This window comes from Puma concolor, chromosome B4, assembly GCF_028749965.1.
Source record: "Puma concolor isolate L17-30 chromosome B4, mPumCon1.1.hap2, whole genome shotgun sequence".
Lineage (NCBI taxonomy): Eukaryota > Metazoa > Chordata > Mammalia > Carnivora > Felidae > Puma > Puma concolor.
Genome location: NC_141673.1, coordinates 80,281,475 through 80,302,491, shown reverse-complemented (window position 1 = coordinate 80,302,491; position 21,017 = coordinate 80,281,475). Strand labels below are relative to the sequence as shown.

At 39.1% G+C, this 21,017-nt stretch overlaps 1 protein-coding gene across 4 annotated transcripts in view; it reads right to left on the bottom strand.

Annotated features, from left to right (window-relative positions):
- The window catches only part of TMTC1 (transmembrane O-mannosyltransferase targeting cadherins 1), a 280,253-nt gene that overhangs the window by 23,801 nt on the left and 235,435 nt on the right, over positions 1-21,017 (bottom strand). For all 4 annotated transcript variants that reach the window (XM_086713729.1, XM_086713726.1, XM_086713728.1 and 1 more), the window contains one exon: positions 14,938-15,046. In XM_086713729.1, the coding sequence (XP_086569855.1) occupies positions 14,938-15,046 (109 nt within the window). The remainder of the gene's footprint in view (positions 1-14,937; positions 15,047-21,017) is intronic.

Genomic DNA, 21,017 nt, shown 5'->3' with positions numbered 1-21,017 from the left:
CCCAATTATTAAAAATACAATGGATGAGGGGCACCTGGGTGGCTCAGTCAGTTGAGCACCGACTCTTGATTTTGGGTCAGGTCATGATCTCGCAGTAGTAAGACGGAGACCTATGTTGGGTTCTGCGCTGAGCACTGAGCCTCTTGGGATTCTCTCTCCCCGTCTCCTGCGCCCCTCCACCCCCCTCAAAAAATAAGGTGGGTGAGATTGTCAGCAGAGGAGATAAAAGAATATTAGAGCTGGAAACAATATTAAAAACAGTAACTCACCACCATTTTTAACTAATGAAGAAACCTGGCTGCAAAGTGGTTAAGAGACTTGCCCCAAATCTCATAGCTACACGGGGACAGAGAACAGAATTTAGGTTTTCAGTGGACACACAGGGAATGGGTGAACCCTGAATAAAAGCAGTATTTCTGGAAATAATGGTGTCTCTGGCATCAACAGAAACAATTACACTTTTGGATATCCATCCCCTCAACAAATATTTTGTGAGCACCACACACATGCCAAGCATACAGTGGAGACAGAAGAGTGAACAAACAAGACAGACGATCCTGCCATGGCAGTTGAGTGGGATTCAGATAGGAAGAAGACATTGCAATGTACTGTGACAGCATCAGGGGAGGAGAAGCACAAGGTACTCGGGGCAACCAGAAGTGACATGACATCCAGACTTGAGATGAGATAGATTCTCTACACCTGTCATGATCCAAATACCCGAGAGTGCTGGTTACCATTAACTCCAGCAGCTGCATCACATAAAAATGTGTTTGAAAAATATCCCTGGCTACTTCAGATCTTAGAGTCATCACTGTATAACTAAACTGTGGGAGAGCTGAAAGGTGTGTTTCCTAAAAAGAATACAACTGATGTCTTCACGTTCTAACTTGCCGAAGTCAAATACAACATTCAACAACAGTTTTCAAATACAATTACTCCTTTACCTGATTTAATTTTGCTTTTTCCCACATTCTTGCTACTCTGAAATAGCCAGAGAGATCACCTTTTTCATCTAAAACTTCTCTTATTTGGGGGTTTATGAGCTGGGTTTCCTCTAGAAATGCAATTTTCAAAGTCCAAAGAAGTAATGGGACTTAAAACACCATGCGTGTCAAGGGCAAGTGATCACATCCCTGTGCCTCCGGGAACCCAAGGGCTATCTCAAGACTCTGGGTCTATGAATAATGTCTTCAATATCTGTCTTTTCCTTTCGCTTGACTGTAAATTTCAAGGAATGATTAACTCCACTTATTAAAAAACAAAAAGGAACCACCACCGCGGGAGAAAAATACCTTCTAGGTGTTTATTTAAAATAAATTCCACCTTCTCTGGAAGGGCAATGCATTTATCTTGACAAGTAGTAGTACTGAATCCCTGAAGCTCTATTTCAAGCACTCACTTTTCATTTACCTCATCTGGCTAGATGTCCTGACCTAAGCTAATCATTCCTAGTCTCTACTGACTTGTGAGATTCAGAGGAAATGAATATAAGCTATTTATAGGACAACTTTAATTAAAAATGCTTGTGACCAGAGAATGGCTCTGACAAATAATACTGTCTGCTTTACACCAGAGTCCCCAAGAACTGCTGCCTCAGCATGAAATCACCTTTGAGGGTGATGGTTAAAATGGGCAGCATGCAAGCATGGGCTCCTCTCCAAGGCTGAAGCATTTTCAGGACTGTGGAAATAAAATGGGCCTTGGGGGAGAAATAAAACATAGTCAACATCTCCACTTCTTACATGCTGTAATTACCCAACACAACACGCTTTTTACCTCAAGGAAAGCAAAGTGAAGAGTAGATCTTTGGAAAAGGCACCTTGACTGCAATTTACTCTCTTGGGTCAACCGATATGTTTGGAAAACTTCCTACAGTTCAAGTTGCAGCAGCCAGGAGGACAAATGGACATGGGCTTAATGTAGCAGTCCTCAAACTTCTTGGTTTTGTGGATACTTTTATACTCTAAAAATTACTGAGGACCCCCAAAGAGCTTTGTTTATGTGGGCTACATCTGTCAATATTTACCACAACAGACATAAAGCTGAGAAATTTTAAAAATATTTACTAGTTTATTTAAAATATAATAAACTAAAACATAACACATTTGTAGGACAATAAAAAATATTTTTCCACCGCAAAAAAAAAAAATACTGGCATTATTTCATGTTTTTGCAAATCTCTTTAATGTTTGGCTTAATAGAAGACAGCTGGATTCCCATATCTACTTTTGTGCTAATCTATTTTTCATGGGTGCGTGTGTGCTTATCTATTTTTATGTTTTTAGTTGAAGTATGGGAAGAAACGTTGGTCTCACACAGATATTTAATTGGAAAATGGGAGAATATTTTAATAGTCTTTCCATAATTATAAATATGTCATGTATCCTCTAAAAAAATACTGTACACTCACAAAAGAATGACAGTAAAAAAGGCAAATGACTTGTCAGTAGTATTGTGAAAACTGCATTGACCTTCTTGGACCTCAAGTGTCCCCAGTCAACACTTTGTGAACAGCTGGCTTAATGAATGGCCTGTAACGTGCACTTCCTGTGCGGAAGGTGTAAGATGTGGTATTCCAAAGTGGTGAAGGACCTACAGGGAGGAGATGGAAAGTTGTGCTAATGCCCTGACATCATGGTCATGCATCTGAATTGTTTTCTGGAAGTATTTTTATGAACACACAGAGCCATAAGGTTATTTCCCCTTTAGTCCAATGCCTTTATTTACTATGACAAACTTGGTAAGTTTAGGATCAATGGATGTTTAAACTCATGTCTCTAAGAAACTCTTCAAGACATAGGAGCTCAAAACACACAGCAGAGATTGCCTGCTTTCTCACCCTCTCCTTTGCTTTTATTTTCTTTATAAAACAGTTCTTCCACCCATCAGTCATCAGCATGGACATTCATGAGAAACGAGCTGCCAATATTTGATGTCTAATTCTCTTTCTCATCCAACTAAAATGAAAATTAACTTGGCATTTCTCCTCACCAAGGAAATGTCAGGTATTTCTTAATCTTGAATTTTTTTTTTTATCACCCAGCAGACTGTGATCAACACCACTCTGTAACAATTTAAGTATGCAAGAAGTAATCACTTTAAAGAGGAAATGCTAAGAATTGTTAAATACAAGCTAAAAGTACGACAAGAGTAAGCAACCACAGGTGTAAAACACTGTCAGGAGACCAGGAAAAAAAGGGGTGGGGGGAGCCCACATTTGCAGAGAATTGCAGTTCCCTCCATCTGCAAACTCTTCTCACACTATTTTGTACTTATTCTCTGTAGGCACACAATTTTCTATTAAAAAAAAGAGATACCACTTTTCTTCACCCCAGAGCTGTCACATGGTCTATTTCCTCTAGCCAGAAAGTTTTTCATATTCATTTTTACCTTGTTGATATCTAAAAGTTCTTTAGGAATCAGATTAAATGTCACTTTTTGGCCACTGCCCCTGTTCTCCATATGTTCCTTCCCACATTAGGTTAGGTCCCTAGAATATTCTCAATGGTACTTTCTCTTTGCACATTTGTTGTAATTGTGTTAGATATTGGATATGGATATGGGACTGTAATTCTTTGCTTAGGGATAGCCTTCCTAATATACTCTTAAGTTCCATGAGGATAAGGCCCACACCTGATTAGCTCAACAATCCTAATGCTGGGGCACCTGAGTGGCTCGGTTAGTTAAACATTCAACTCCGGCTCAGGTCATGATCTAGCGGTTCGTGAATTCGAGCCCCAAGTCTGGCTCTGTGCTGATAGCTCAGGGCCCAGAGCCTGCTTCAGATTCTGTGTCTCCCGATCTCTCTGCCCCTCCCCTACTTGTGCTCTCTCTCTCTCTCTCTCTCTCTCTCAAAAAAAATGAATAAACATTAACAAAAAAAAAATCCTAATGCTTAGTGGTACCTGTGCTGAATAATTAAATCAATAAATTATTAAGGTAGGGTCTAGTTCAAGTTGATTTGGCCACAATATATGTGGCTGAATCTACCCAAAGGATGGCAAGAGACTTTTCACTCTTGGTCTATATTCCTAACTTATATTTTATTGCTCCAATTTCTTTTCATTCCTATATCATGTGAAGTCATATCCCAAAATACATAAAAGAAAAATATTTTAAGTGTTATGAAATTAATTAATTGAGTTTCTCATGAGGCTATAAACCTGAGGCTAGCAACAATTTACAGTAGGTCAGGGTCATAAGCAGTGTTAATTTTTTTTTCCTTTACTGATAGTGTAATGCAAGCTATATAATCTATTGCAAGAGTAGGCTGGTTAAAAATGATGGTGGGCTTATAAATGTTTACAATCCTATCTGTGAAGCTGGAGTACAGCCAGCTCTGAGTGTTAATGGAGAACCAGGAGAGAACAGTAAGCCCGAGACCACCTTGACTTCGAATCTAAGAGTTTATTTTCTGTTCTCAGTCTTCTTGACTTCTTTGCTGCAGTAGACAAACAGGCATATCAGTTTTTTTTTTCTGTATTTTTTTTTTTTAATGTATCTACATCTATGACAACTCACCCTCCTGGCTTTCCTCTATCACTTCTCTCTTTCCTTTCCACTCCCTCCACACTCTACCTCATTGACCCTACCCATTACCATGGTCCAATCATGGGACCTCGGTGTCATACAGTGAAAGAGCAGTGCCAATGAGTCAAAAGACCAGGCTTTAGTCCTGGTCCTGACACTAGTTGTTTGTCCGACCTTGAGAGGCACTTAATTCTGTGAACTTCATATTTCTCTCTGTAAAATAATCAGGTTAAAAAATTCTTTAAGTTATCCACCCCACCTCCAACACACACACACTATTCTTCATTTTCCCCTCAGAGAAATTACCTACTCATAATATGGTTCCATTAATTTGAAGTCCTAAGTCCATCTTCCCAGTCCTAATCTTTCTCACTGCCATCTGCCCACATGCTATTTCCACTTAAATGTTCCACTAACATTCAACACTTAAAGGCTGGATACTGTGGGCAGCAGAGAATACTGGTATCACTCTTTCAGAAAGCAAATTAGTAATGTATCTCAAGAACAATGTAGTAAGGTATCTCACTGAAATATGTTGATACTCTTTGATGTGAGAATTCCACTTTTAGGAATCTATCATTAGAAATGACTCAAAATATTGTTTTGGAAAAGCCATAAGAAAGGAAAAGTTTGGGGTGTCTGGGTGGCTTGGTCGGTTAAGCATCTGACTCTTGATTTCCACTAGATCATGATCTCACAGTTCATGGGTTCAAGCTCCACATTGGGCTCTGTGCTGACAGAACAGAGACTGCTTGGGATTCTCTCTCTCCCTCTCAATTGCCCCTCCCCTGCTCTCTCTCTCTGCCCCTCCCCTCTTCACTCTTTCTCTCAAAATAAATAAATCAACTTAAAAACAATTAAAAAAAAAAAAGAAAGGAAAAGCACACTGTCACACACATACACAGAACCCAAGTGTACAAAAGTTGGGCTAATTTATTATGTAAATTAGAATATATCATTTTGATAACTAGTAAGTAGCCATTAAAATGGAATTTATGGACCTAAATGTAAGACAGGAAGCCATCAAAATCCTTGAGGAGATAGCAGGCAAAAACCTCTTTGACCTTGGCCACAGCAACTTCTTACTCAACACATCTCCGGAGGCAAGGGAAACAAAAGCAAAAATGAACTACTGGGACCTCATCAAAATAAAAAGCTTTTGCACAGTGAAGGAAGCCATCAGCAAAACTAAATGGCAACCAACGGAATGGGAGAAGATAGTTGTAAACGCCATATCAGATAAAGGGTTAGTATCAAAAATCTACAAAGAACTTACCAAACTCAACACCCAAAAAACAAATAATCCAGTGAGGAAATGGGCAAAAGACATGAATAGACCCTTCTCCAAAGAAGACATCCAGATGGCCAACCGACACATGAAAAAATGCTCAACATCACTCATCAACAATGAGATACCACCTTACACCTGTCAGAATGGCTAACATTAACAACTCAGGCAACAACAGATGTTGGTGAGGATGTGGAAAAAAGAGGATCTCTTTTGCACTGCTAGTGGGAAAGAAAACTGGTGGAGCCACTCTGGACAACAGTATAAGGTTCCTCAAAAAATTAAAAATAGAACTACCCTATGACCCAGCAATTGCACTACTAGGCATTTATCCAAGGGATACAGGTTTGCTGTTTTGAAGGGGCACATACAACCGAATGTTTATAGCAGCACTCTCAACAATAGCCAAATTATGGAAAGAGCTCAAATGTCCATTGATGGATGAATGGATAAAGAAGATGTGGTATATATATACAATGGAGTATTACTTGGCAATCAAAAAGAATGAAATCTTGCTTTTGCAACTATGTAGATGGAACTATAGGGTATTATGCTAAGTGAAATTAGAGAAAGATGAATATCATACGACTTCACTCATATGAGGACTTTAAGAACAAAACAGATGAACATAAGGGAAAGGGAAGCAAAAATAATATAAAAAAAGGGAGAGGGACAAAACATAAGAGCCTCTTAAATATGGAGATCAAACAAGAGGGTTACCGGAGGGGTTGAGGGAGGGGGGATGGTTAAATGGGCAAGGGGCATTAAGGAATCTACTCCTGAAATCACTGTTGCACTATCTGCTACCTTGGATGTAAATTAAAAAAAATAAATAAATAGAAAAGAGTTGCATGCTTAACTGACTAAGCAACCCAGGTGCCCCCTTTACCATTCTTTTTAAAAACAGAATAAAATTCATTTTATCTTGCAATCACCAGATGAGTCCAGTAGACTATTTTATAAATTTAAAATACATTATGGGATTTTGGTGATCTTATTTTTCCTGTGTCTTGAAAGCTTGTTATTTGCAAGGTGTTTCACCCTTACAAATTACCCTAAGATTATTTCATTATTACTAAACAATTATTCCCAACTTTGCATGAAGGAAAAAAAAAGACTAAAATAAAAGAACAGAAGAATGGTGGGATCACCTAGAAAAGGATGATTTAATATTGAAATACACTGGGAGCTCCTGGGTGGTTCGTTCAGCTTAAGCATCCAACTCTTGGTTTCAGCTCAGGTCATGATCTCACCATTCATGGGTTCAAGCCACACATCAGGCTCTGCACTAATGACACAGAACCTGCTTGAGATTCTCTCTCCCCACCTCTCTCTGCCCCTCCAGCACACTCTCTCCCAAAATAAATAAATAAACTTAAAAAAAATTTAAAAACGTTAAAAAAATGGTATTTATGAAGGCCATGAATATGTATGATATGCATAATTTAATGGCAAGTGAAAAGGATAGGATACAAATTACTTGTGAATGTATGAAAACAAAATATTTATATTGCAAGACTTGCAGGGTATTAAAAAATAATATTTGTTGTTTCCAGATATTATATTAATGAAAGGTATATTTTATTGTCTCTGACTTTTCCCCACTTTTCATTTTACATTTTCATATTACTTGTGTAATAGAAAAGGAATGTGGAAGCTGACCTCTTTTCCTCCTTTCCTAAATTCTCCCTTCTCCTTGGCTTCCCCATGGCGTTCAGTGACCATGTGTCTTCTCAGTCCTTAAGGTGCTCTGCCCTGGAATTTTTAATTTTCTATTTTCTTTTCCTTTCAGCCTTCACCTACAAACAGTTCTTAAACACAAAGGGATTCTTTTTCCACAATAACGTCTGTCCATTCCCACGCTTTGTTCCAGAAATGAGGCTCTCAACTACTCACACCACATGGCATTTAAAAGCCTCCTCACAATATCCCACATATTTCCACATATTTTCTTCCTCTCCTGTTTTATAACCGTTTGCTTAGACACTTGCCTTTGCTTCTTATTATCTATCAATGTCAAATTTGGGCTCCACTGTGGGCCTTAAAAGGCTCCAGCATGTAATATCTTTTCGACTTATTAACCCATTTTTCAAATTTCCCTTTCTCGATTTCTCTACCGTGCCCCAACAGAATTACTTGTTGCCTTCAGGTTCCAACAGAGCAAGGAATACAATGTTAGTCTCAGATAAATCCCAGAAGGGATTATCACCCTCACAGTTTTACCAGCAGTGAGGATGGGAAGAGGTGTCGACAGCCGCATGCTTACAGTAAGAGCAACAAGGCATGGCAAACGACACTTGTGGGTTTTTTTGTTTTGTTGTTTTTTAATAGACTCACAACCTTCAATCAGGGGAAGGGTTTCAGCAGGTTTCTGACACAGTGTCTCACAACATCCAAGTAGATAAGACGAGGTGAGCCAGATGCTAATATGATTTGATCAGTTAATCAAAAATTAAATAACTGTACCTAAAGAGTCTTGTGTAAAATAGAGGTCAACGTGGAGAGAAGATCCTACAAACACAATGTAGGGCTTTCTAACCTGCTACTCATCTCTGCAGCATTTTTTAAAACCAAATACGTAAATGAGTAGCTAGAAACTATTCTTAGTTAATTCGCCAAGTAAAATATCTGGAAAGGGTAGTTAATACAAAGAATGTCAGAAAAAAGGACTAAAAAGTCCTAGAACACATGAAATTTCCAGGCTGATAATAAAGAGGTTGAAATTAAATACAGATAAAGATGAATCCTCTTATCCAGGCTGTAAAAACATGCCTGCAAAATGGGTGAGACCTGGACTAACAAGTGTTCACATTGTTTAGAAATTTCAGTTGACTATCACTCATCACCAGGGAAATACAAATCAAAGCGACACTGAGATACCACCTCACACCAGTCAGAGTGGCTAAAATGAACAAATCAGGAAACTACAGATGCTGGCGAGGATATGGAGAAACGGGAACCCTCTTGCACTGTTGGTGGGAATGCAAACTGGTGCAGCCGCTCTGGAAAACAGTGTGGAGGTTCCTCAAAAAATTAAAAATAGAACTACCCTACGATGCAGCAATAGCACTACTAGGAATTTATCCAAAGGATACAGAAGTGCTGATGCATAGGGGCACATGTATCCCAATGTTTATAGCAGCGCTTTCAACAATAGTCAAATTATGGAAAGAGCCTAAATGTCCGTCAACTGATGAATGGATAAAGATGTGGTTTATGTATACAATGGAATACTACTTGGCAGTGAAAAAGAATGAAATCTTGCCATTTGCAGCAACGTGGATGGAACTGGAGAGTATTATGCTACGTGAAATAAGTCAGAGAAAGAAAGATACCATATGTTTCCACTCATATGTGGAACTTGAGAAACTTAACAGAAGACCATGAGGGAAGGGAAGGGGAGAAAAATAGTTACAGAGAGGGAGGGAGGCAAACCATAAAAGACTCTTAAATGCAGAGAACAAACGGAGGGAGTGGCGGAGAGGGGAAAATGGGTGATGGGCATTGAGGAGGGCACTTGTTGGGATGAACACTGGGTGTTGTATATAAGTGAAGAATCATGGGAATTTTCCACCGAAACCAAGAGCACACTGTATACACTGTATGCTAGCCAACTTGACAATAAATTATATTGAAAAAAGAAAAAAAAAAGAAAAAGAAATTTCCGTTGACTGTATCTCCCATGTGAGCCAAAGCATCATGTGGATGCCAGATAACCAGTATCATTCGTTTTAGGGCATCATTTATTAGACACAAGGGATGTCAAGCCAGGGAAGCATTTCTATTCCACCCTGACCTTGCTGAACTACAGTTCAATATGAGAAGTATACTGTCATAGAGAAAATGGACAGTCCAGAGGCTATGCAAAGCAACATGACCAGAAGCAAAGAATTTGGAAACCAGGGTAAAAGAGAAACAAGGTGAAAGAAACAAGGTTAGCTTTGAAAGTGATAATTAGAGAAGTGATAACATAGCTGTGTTCTTCAGCTATGTGCAACAAGCTCTCTGTTAGAATGAGCTCAAAGGGAGCAAATTATAGGATGACTGACTTTAGCTCAGCGTAGGAAACCATTTTCTATCAATAGATTGGCCCACGACCATAGTATGCATGGGCCATGCCTGTGTCCAGGTGACACTGGAAGGTAACCTGTTAAGTGAAGGGATGGTTTCACAAGTGTGTTACAGAGTGACCAAGGTTTGTGGTCACTGCTTTGATATACTCTGGGAGTCTGAAATGCTCAAAAGTTATTAAGTAAGGTTGTGCCACCAAGAAATGAATTCATTTGCTACTGAAGAATGTTAAGCTGGTGGATTTTTCTCTACCAGTTTCTCTGTGCCTTGCTTGTGCCTCTGAAGCCTTCTTTTATTACTAAAGAATTCAAAACATGAAGACAAAATGTTGAAAGTCAGAGAGGGAAGGCAATCCTGAGTTATGCCCAACAGCTGTTCTCTTTGATGTTAAAATCAATTGCCCAAAGGAGCAAAGAGAAAACCTTCCAATCTTTCAATTACGTTCTTAGATCTCATAGCATTTTACATTTGAACTTCGAGTAAGAAAGCCTGGCAAAAGATGTGACCCTTGTATGGAAGAAAATATGATGATTGCAGTTTGTTCTTCTTAAAAATTGTTCATAACTTCAACTATGTGACACGCAATGACTTTACCTCAATTTATCACTGTGGTTCACGAAAATGAAATATCCCATAACTGAATTTAAATAAGGCATCTGATACTTCTTAAACATAACAGAGGAAAATGTATATTTCTTGTCCTTTTCAAACTTCCACTTTCTATAAAATGTGTTAGTTAATAGCAAGACACTGCAGAAGGGACTGCAGGAAATTTCAAGGTCACATTTTTAGAAAAATAGCTTTTCACCAACTTGGAGCTCATCGATTTAGAAAGAAAACACAAGTGAAGCTTACAGATATTGATTAAGACAAATCACTTTTCACAGTATTAACATATTAATGCTGTATTTGTATAGAAACAATAGTACTAATTACAGTGGAACCATAGAGTATTCATTTAAAAATGCCTTAGCACTAAGGGCATTGAGAGTACACGTATACTGCTGAGCACTGAGTAATGTATAGCATTATTCAATCACTATATTGTGCACCCGAAGCTAACCTAACAGTGTATGTTAATTGTACTCGAATAAAAAAATGGTAAAGAACAATTCTAACGAATTGCCAAGTGAAAAATCTAGCAAGGGTAGTTAATACGAAGAATGTCAGAAAAAAGGACTAAAAATCACTTAGTTGACGTTAAAGAAGATTAATTTCAGGCACTCAAAATGTTAATGCCATAGATGCAGTAAAGATCATCTAGAATATTTATCAATTTTCATATTTGGAAACTGGGGCCCAGAGAGGTAAAGTACTCCTCACCCAAGTCTGTGTAGTTGGTTAACTATGGAGTAAGGTCTAGAACTAGGTCTCTTAGTCCCCTGTCAATTGCTCTTAGTATCACACTACAGAGTAACTGAATCCCAAAGTAAATCAAGTGAAGACACACTGTCTGAATGACTGCATTACACAGTAAACTATCCTAAGCCCTGGAAAAGAAATAGGTATCCAAAGAAGACGCTGCTTTTCTTAAAATAACTTACGGTCTTGTGAAGAAAATAAACCTGAAAAATTGCTTAGATTATAGTTCAAGATATTAACTCAAGAAATAAAGATATGTGATTGGTTTTCATGTTGGCATGTGTTCCCATTAACATTATAGGAGCCCTGAGGAGGGGTGCCTGGGTGACTCAGTCAGTTAAGCATCTGACTCTTGGTTTCAGTTTAGGTCATGATCTCACGGTTCGTGGGATTGAGCCCCAAGTTAGGCTCTGTGCTGACAGTGCGGATCCCTGCTTGGGATTCTCTCTCTCCCTCCCTCTCTGCCCTTCCCCAACTTGTGTGCGCGCTCTCTCTTTCTCTCTCTCTCTCAAAATAAATAAATAAACATTTTTTTTTTAAAAAGGAGCTCTGAGGAAACATGACTCCCCACGAGAAGGGGAGGTGGAGAAATTTCGGAGGAAGATGTGGGAGTTGAATTGGATCTTGAAAACTCGGAAGGATTTATAGGAGATAAAGAAAAGACGGCATTTTAAGAAGACAGAAGTATATGAATATATACAAGTTCTACTCATATCTGTAAAAAACTCCCCCCAAAACAACATACTGTGTTATCACTGGTCTTAGGTAAATGACAATATAATTTATCTTACTTAAGTATAATTACTTACTTTAAGCATAATTTTCATCAAGAAGGAACAGTTAAATGTTTATTATCTGTCCTGGTGAGTTGGGGAAAAAAAAGATATGAAGTGGGCACTATTGGTGGAATGCTTTATTTACAGTTGACCCTTGAACAACATAGGTATGAACAGTGTGGGTCCACTTATACGTGGATTTTTTTTCGATAAATATAGCACAGTGCCGTAAGTGTTTTTTCCTTATGATTTTCTTAATAACATTTTCTTTTCCCTAGCTTACTTTGTTATAAGAATACAGTATATAATACATATAATATAGAAAATACATGTAATCAACTATTTATGTTATTGGTAAGGCTTCCAGTCAACAACAGGCTTTTAGTAGTTAAGTTTTGGGGGAGTCAGTATGTGGATTTTCAACTGTGCAGGTGGTCAGTGCCCCTAACCCCCTCATTGTTCAAGAGTCAACTGTATTTACTTACTTATACCTCATTATTCCACGAAGAAATTGAGGTAGCTTTTAAAAATTGAAAACATCCAAGAAAAATAATAGAAGATAAAAATTGAAAACAAAAGCTGAATAAAATAAATTAAAGGAAAATGATAAACCCAGGAGTAAAAGCAGCACATAGAGAAGAGCAGAATATACAGTCTAGATGGTTGTTAGAGGATGGGGAAAGGGGGATGGAAATACACTTGACCCTTTTCAGAATTTCCAAGATTTTTTCCTGCATTAGATTAAAAATAAAGCAAAAAACTTGTAACTCAGGAGAAGCTGAGCCTTTCCTAACAGTGAGATGAGAGAAATTTCTCCTGAGTCCTCATAAAGAAGCCACTGAATGATGCAGCAGGTGCTGTCCTCACCCCCACCCCTTACTCTATGGTTACAAAGAATAATTTCTCACAGTGGTCCTCATACTATTGCTCCGTGTAGGACAAAATCATCACATATAGGTATGATCAACTGCAAAACAGTGTGGCCCACAGGCTTAGTTCTACTGTAATATAAGAATAAAATTTAGGCTATATACTGGATTGGAGGGACCATATGCTCTCCAGTTCATATGGATTCATTTATTCACTCAAAAATTATTGATTGCATATAACGTGACAGACACTGGGAAATAGCCATGAATAGAAGAGACGGTCATTCTCATGAGTTAAATATTCTAGTGGTGGGAGAAGGATCATAGACAAACATATGTTAGATGGTGATAAATACTTTTGGGAAACATAAGGCAGGGCAAGGTGAAAGAGAACATGGTGGTCAGTCAGGGTGAGGTTGCTAGTTAAGAAGGGTAATTGCAGACAACCCCTCGGATATGGTAACGTTGCAGAGAAACCAGCATGACGTGAGGAAGGATACCCTAAGATGTCTGAGAGAAAACTTGCAGACAAAGGAAACAGTTAGTGCAGAGGCTCCAAGAGAGAAGCATGCTTGGCATGTGTGAGTAACTGCCAGACACCCAGCCAGACAGGGTGGGGCGGGGGGAGGGAGGGGAGGATAAAGGTCTTCTTATGAAAATGAACGAGCCAGGATGAGGTGAGAAAAAGGGATGAAGACAGTCAATCTTTGCTTCAGAAGGTTCCCACAGTGTCCAAGGGTCCCTGGGTGGCTCAGTTGGTTAAGCAGAAAGTTCCCACATTGTCTGCTTCAACACAAGCCAAAGGTAGCTGAGGACCGCCAGTGTATAACAGAATGCAATCATCATCACATCAGCTTGACCATTATGCTAAAACATGCATTGAAATCACCCACCACAGACCTGAGCTTCTGTCTAAAGCCCACCTACACTATACAGAGAATATTAGAGCATGAAAACTAGTCTTGTCATTTCTGACACTTAAATACCACAGAAAGTTCTAAATTTGCTTCCTGTTGAAACATCCAAAATTTTTTCAATGCAAATTGCACATCTATGTAACTGATATCAAATCATGTATCAGTATCAAATCATTCATTACATTTCAGCCAACTGAATGCTGCAGGGCATCTTTTGGAGGTGTTGACTTTGATTTTAAAGACAATCTGGCCAATTGTGTGATAGCAGAATCCACTGTCTATTGAGGGCACTTATGTGTGTCAACAAAACTGCATCATCAATTTAGAGAAGACAGTTTATGCTTGTTTCCCCTTAGCAGGGGGCATGTATCCAGAACACTGAAAAATAGTATCCAATCATTTAGACACAAGTGAAGAGAGAAGGAGAATAAGAATATCCCTGTATACCATGAGAAATGTTATCTCTTCAGAGCCTGTTCTATAGCCTCTGCGATCTTTTAACACAGGATCTATTATCAGTAATTGGTTCCACATTGAGTTTGGAGATCTGACTCCATTAGCAAGTCCCCAGAAAAATATAAGAAATAGCAATAAAACTAGCAAATACCATGTATTGTTCTTGAGAGATTTTGCCCCAAAGTGATATAGAATACATGAATGACCTCTAATGACCTCTATTCTTTGTCTAAAGGCTGCCTTCAGTACACAGAGAGTATTGGGGTAAGAAGCCAGGCTTATAATTTCTGTCAAGAAGAAAACAGACATAGAAATTAGTTGCTCAATATGGGGTTACAAACTGACTCATTGGTACCAAAATCTGGGTAATATTAATCTATATATTCAACAGCAAAAACTTTTAAGTTTTTTTTTTTTTTTTTTTTTTTTTTTGAGAGACAGAGAGAGGGCAAGTGGGGGAGTGGCAGAGAAAGGGAGAAACAGAGAATCCTAAGCAGGCTCCATGCTGTCAGCACAGAGTCCGACGTGGGGCTCAAACTCATGAACTGTGACATCGTGACTGGAACTGAAATCAAGAGTCAGACACATAACTGACTGAGTCACCCAGGTACTCCTCAACAATAAACTTTTTAAAAAAATATGTGAAGTTCAAAGGAAACAATTACCTGCTCGGCCAGCAATGAAGCTAAGCTTGAATATGCATCTGCAAACTCTGGACCGTATTTAATGGAGTCCTTCAATAAGGTGATAGCCTCTTCTTTTTTCTCCTGGGACCTGGAGGTCATAAAGAGGGAAAAAACAGCATCTTTTAATAACATTGTGTTTAAATCCTCTGATTAGATGTAAAATCTCATTTCTTTTAGCAAAGATTACTGATTCCTTCTGGATTACATTGCAAATGAATTAAACTAGATTGTCTCAAGGTACTAACAGTTTCTGTCTCTGAATTCTAAGTGGAAAGAGGTGTAAATGATGCTGCAGGTTATTCACTGATTTTTCTACCTTCTATTTCCTGCTATACACTTTTTGAGAGTTTTATTTAATATTTTACAAGTTTCGGGGTGCCTGGGTGGCTCACTCAGTTAAGCGTCCAACTCTGGGTTTCGGCTCGGGTCATGATCTTATGGTTCGTGAGTTTGAGTCCTGCGTTGGGCTCTGCACTGACAGTGTGGAGCCTGCTTGGGATTCTCTCTCTCTTTCTCTCTCTGCCCCTTGTCCACTCTCTGTCTCTAAATAAATAAATAAACTTAAAAAAGATATTAATATGTTACAAGTTTGTTAACCAGAAAGCTTGACCACCAGAGGAGCAATGTGGAGGCACTCGAGGGAGCCGGTTTACAATGATGTGAACGATGTGCTGAGCCCCTGGAGGACGAGCTGTACCAATACAGGCTGGGTGCCACGGTGGCCGAGCCACCCGTCAGGCACAAGCCAGCCAAACTGCTCATGTGAACCTTTGCTTTTACATTGAAGAGGGATCCATTTATACATAATTTATGAAGTTAGGAGATACTGTGACTACTGGCTGGCAAAGAACGATCAGCTATTTTATTCATCACATTTTCATTGAAAATCTGGGCTGGTTCTGTCTTCTCCATTTTAGTCTTTTCTTGAAAGTAATTATTTCTGGTTCGAAGAGGACTCGAGGCCCCAAAGTTATTACCAATATTTTGGGTAGCAGTTCTCTTTCCTGCTAGTGCCATGGGGGAAACACCAGGTCATTATCCTGATATCGACATTTTGAAGCCAAAAATATACAGTGGCAGTGATCAACTTTGCTACAAATACAATTTCACAAACACTGGACACTTGCTAAGCAGTGGAATAAAAAAATAGAATCCCTGGAAGTATAGAAAGCACACAGCTTAAGAGTCCCCCCATCTTTACCAGTTACCACTATAGATTTATGTGCCTATGTTTTCACTATTTAGGGTCACCAATCACTCAGCAATGTACCATATAGACTCTGGTCAATTTTCGCATAACATTATACATTTTCACAACAATCCCACACAGCAGGTGTTTACTGTCCTATCATATTCATTTTTCTAATGAGAAAATGTGGATTCAGAAAAGTCAAGTGACTCATCATGTTCATATAACCAGTCTTCTGGGTCGAGATCCAGTGCTTTTGCTTCACACCACATCTGCTTCTTCTAACTACTTAGAAACCCACCTCACATGACCTTGTTGCTCCAAATGTGAGTCCTGGACCAATATCATCACCACCACCAGGAGCTTGTTAGAAATGCAAAGCTTTTGGCCCCATTCAGACTTCCTGAATCAAACCCTACATTTAAAAAAGATTCTCTGGTAATTTGTTCGCATACTGAGATTTCAGCAGAATTGCTCCATAAATTAGCAAAGACAGCGCAGTGTAGCTCCTGCTGCAAGCCCCCTATGGCTTCAGTCTCTGTAGGATGAAGATCTGTAGAGGAAAAACTAATATTGACTCCACAAGCGTCAGTTCCAAGTACTAGAAGCAGCATGCTACAAGGCAATTTTACCTAGAAAGGAGTCTTCTATCATAGACCTTGAAAAAAAAGACATGTTTCCAGCAAAGACCTTCCATTTAACTGCTGGGTTTAGCAAGCATCTATCATTATCTATTACGTGTTAGCCATTTCCTAAGGGAGGTGGCTGTCCATGCACTCCTCTTCTTACTGGGGGCAGAGCTAACCGGGCTCTTCCTGATGCACTCTCCTGCCCCTGATGTCAAGGTGAAACACCTGCGTCCTTCAGTGGATTATCTTTGGGATGTGGCTTGAAAGTTGCAGGGTTATAAGAAATTTGCATCACAGCTGTCTTAGTGCTGCTTTTTTTATTGATTCAATCATTTAGTCAACAAACATTTAAAGAGTGTCTGTTAGGCTCTATGGAAGTCCAGTATGTTTACATACTTCGCGTTTTTAATCTAGAATATACCTTGAGGTACTTCTTCCACGGGCGCTTGTAAAGTAAAGCTTATTTTTTTAATCTTGATAATTTGACTATTGATCTCATGCTTAGCAGAACTCTTTTGCCAAGGATTTCATAAATCTTTATTAACATTAATTTGGAAATCCTCCCAAAATCCACAAAAAGATTTAGATTTAGGAAATTAAAGCTGAAGATTGAGTTCCCCGGGACATAATTGAGCTTGGATATTCTTCAAAATCAGCAGGAAAAAAACCCACAACAATTTGACAGGAAAGATTTAATGATTCTCATTGGTCAGGCTCACATCAGTCAGAACGGCAACTCAAACTTTTTATATATGATTTCAGTGAGATTAATGACCACTTAATGACATCTAGGAATCTAAATACTTGAGGCTGTCCATTACCATTCATATGACACAGTGGAAAAGTTAGCATCACAGTTATTCACAAGGAGTTTGATTCTTTTTTTTTTTTTTTAACATTTATTTATTTTTGAGAGACAAAGAGAGACAGAGCACAAGTTGGGTAGGGGCAGAGAAAGAATGAGACACAGAATCTGAAGCAGACTCCCAGGCTCTGAGCTGTCAGCACAGAGCCCGAAGTGGGGCTCGAACTCACAAACCGTGAGATCATGACGAGTCAAAGTCGGACGCTTAACCGACTGAGCCAGGTGACCCAGGGAGCTTGATTCTTTATGAAAAGCTGTATCTCTATTATTCTCTTGAGGGACTGACACATTTTCAGAAAAATAACTCATCATGTAATTTTGTTTAGTACAGGAGTATTGCAAGATGCAAAGACCAGGCAGAAAGGACATTTCCTCTTGGCTCTGCATTCTCGGGTGATTCTGCTTTTCCCTGGGAGCCTTTGAGAGTCATTAGACCCCAACAGGTGTCAGGCACATGCCACCTTAAGAGATATTTTTAAATGTTTTTACAAAAGCCAGAGGAATTGGTAAGCAATAATTTTGTTGTTGTTTTGTTTCTGAAAGGAAGAGAAATGGTAAGAAGAGGCATTTCTTCTGTAGTCTCTCTTTTTGCTCAGCCTTTGGTGGGAGCTTGTGAAATAGGTGTGGTTTTGACATAATAACTTACAGAGGATTAATCTCAACAGTACTTTCTTTGGTCGTACATTACCACGTGAGAACTGAACTTCACTTCAACTCCTTTCTTGTTTCAGAGGCATCCCTTTTTCTATCCACGTTACAGCCCATGTTTCTCTACTAATTGCCTCATATTAATTAAAAATCAGTGACCATATTACTATAATTCTATTGAATAGACTACACCTTACTCAGTTTTGCTTGCTAACACCTTAGTTCACAACCTGCTTCTAGTCCCCTCTTCCTTCTCCTTCTACTACACACAGATAACTGACAAATACATATTTTCTACAGCGCTGCTTTCAACCCATTCCTTTATATAAAAATCTTCATTAATGCCCTGCTGCATACAGAGAGACCGTTTAAAACCTTCCATAATATGGTTCTGACCAACATTCCAAACATAACCAGGTACACACTAGTCCAGCCAGACTGGGTGGACTTTGGCATTTATCCTACAGAACCTGAGAGATAACCGACTCCGTTGCTTTTCTACCCTCAGTGTACTTTAAAATCACTTAAGGTGCTTCTAAAAAGACCTTTTTGTTCTTAGGCTGGGCTTCTTAAGAGGAAACTCTCCATATGAATATGACAGCCATTCAGATTTGAGAATTATGGCTATAATCCATCCTCCTTGACGTAAACTAGTGGGAAATGAGACTCAGAGGGCCTCAGGGATTTGCCCTGGTCCCAAGTGAAAAGGAAGGCCTCATATAGGTCTCGTGGCCTCTCAGCCTGGTATTCATGCCTGACACTTCACAGATGGCTTTCCCCTCCCCTCCACTCAATGATGTTTTCCCTGTGCAATGGATTATCACCAGCTGACTCACAAGCTCAAAGCATGATCCCTCATCAGATCTACTAAACATATAACAAAATTAGAAAACATACATGTGCTACCTTTCTTATAGTTTTCTTTATGTATCTCTGTAAGGAAAAAGATGGCAGGGGAACAGCCGTCTGGAAGCCCTGTTATGGCCTCCAAAGGGGCAGCTGCCCATTGTTCTTCAGGTCAATATTTAAAGGGTGACTGAGCTCCAACTCATTTTCTTCTCCAAGACCCTGGTGCAGCACGCGAAGCACCCCTGCCCCTGCCTCCCAAGGAAGGAGCGTCTGTCCACCAGGGAGTGGCCATGTGGGCAAGTTGTTAAGGCTTCCCATTTCCTGATAGCTGTTTGCTGAACCTTTACTCTCTGCTAAGGACCCCGTAAGTGATTCTTTTGCATTATTCATTTTAATTCTCCCTAAGTATAATGAATTAGGCATCAGTATTTCCATTTTTAAGATTTAGAAAACAATACCAGCAACTATACCCCAACACGAATAAACTGAGATTTGGAGAGCTAAGTGATGTGCCTTCCAGCACACAGCTACTGTGACACCAGGATTCTAATTCAGAACTTCACATGTGTCCCGTTCCGTGGACAGGCCACCCTCAACACTTCTGCATCTACTCTCTTAAATGTTGGGCACTCTGGGACCATTACTAGGTTTTACGCTCCTTCACAGGCAAGACCCATGTCTTATTAACCTTACTTCTTTTATACTAGCGATCTGTACACAGTAGAAGTTAAATAATTTTAGTAAAGTGACCTGTACATAGTAGAAATTCAATAATTGCTAAATTAATTTTTATAAATGTGGTTTTACTATTTTATTCCTAGATCTTTGTAAACCTTAAATAAGCATCTTGGTATTCTAATCAAATTTGACAGAGGTGGGTAATATAATCATTCATTTTATATCTCCATTTCTACAGCTCTTTCAATATTAGAGAAGCAATCCTAAGGAAGACAGAAGCATTTCAAGCTTTAGAAGCATAAGAAAATTACAAGTACAGTTTTTTATTTATTGAGCACTTCCTACTTACCAGGCACAGCTAAAGCAGCTTCACTACCTTAACTCTGCATAGCAGTTAAAAGCACAGACTCAAGGCGTGCCTGGGTGGCTCAGTCAGTTAAGTGTCCGACGCCGGCTCAGGTCATGATCTCCCAGTTCATGAGTTAGAGCCCCACGTCATGCTCCATGCCGACAGCTCAGAGCCCGGAGCCTGCTTCAGATCTGTGTGTCCCTCTCTCTCTGCCCCTCCCCCACTTACACTCTGTTTCTCTCTCAAGAAATAAACATTAAAAAAAATTAAAAAAAAAAAAAAAGCACAGATTCAAAAACCAGATAGACTGCCTTCAAGTTCTCCTACCATTTACTAGCTGTGTTTCTTTGGGCAAATTATCAGACCTCCCTCTGTCTGAGATACACAGTAGGTACTATATATATATTTTGGCTTTTACTAGCTTGTTCAATGTTTCCAAAATCACCCATTAAAACCTATCTCCCTCTTCTTCGTTTAGTTAATTTTAAAATCAAGGAGAATGTAGTGTTTTTTGAAATTTCCTCAAAAGTAATATACGTCTACATTTCAAACTATACACAAAAAATCAAGAGCTAGACACCAGAGTGTTTTTTCCCTCTGATACCATAATAGATTTTTAATACAACTTAAATCATAATTAAATACCCAAATGAATATGTTGCCCTAAATGTACAATCACACTTGTAAGAAACAGTCACTACCCCTGGAAACCTCATTCAAAGGCAAACACCAAGCTGAAAAGACCGCAATTGCAGGCTGATGGTTCCGAATCCACTCAGCTGATGCCCGAACCACTTAAAGGAGTGGGTCTGAATTTTTAGGGGTGGTTGCTAAAGGTGAATATTTGGGCAA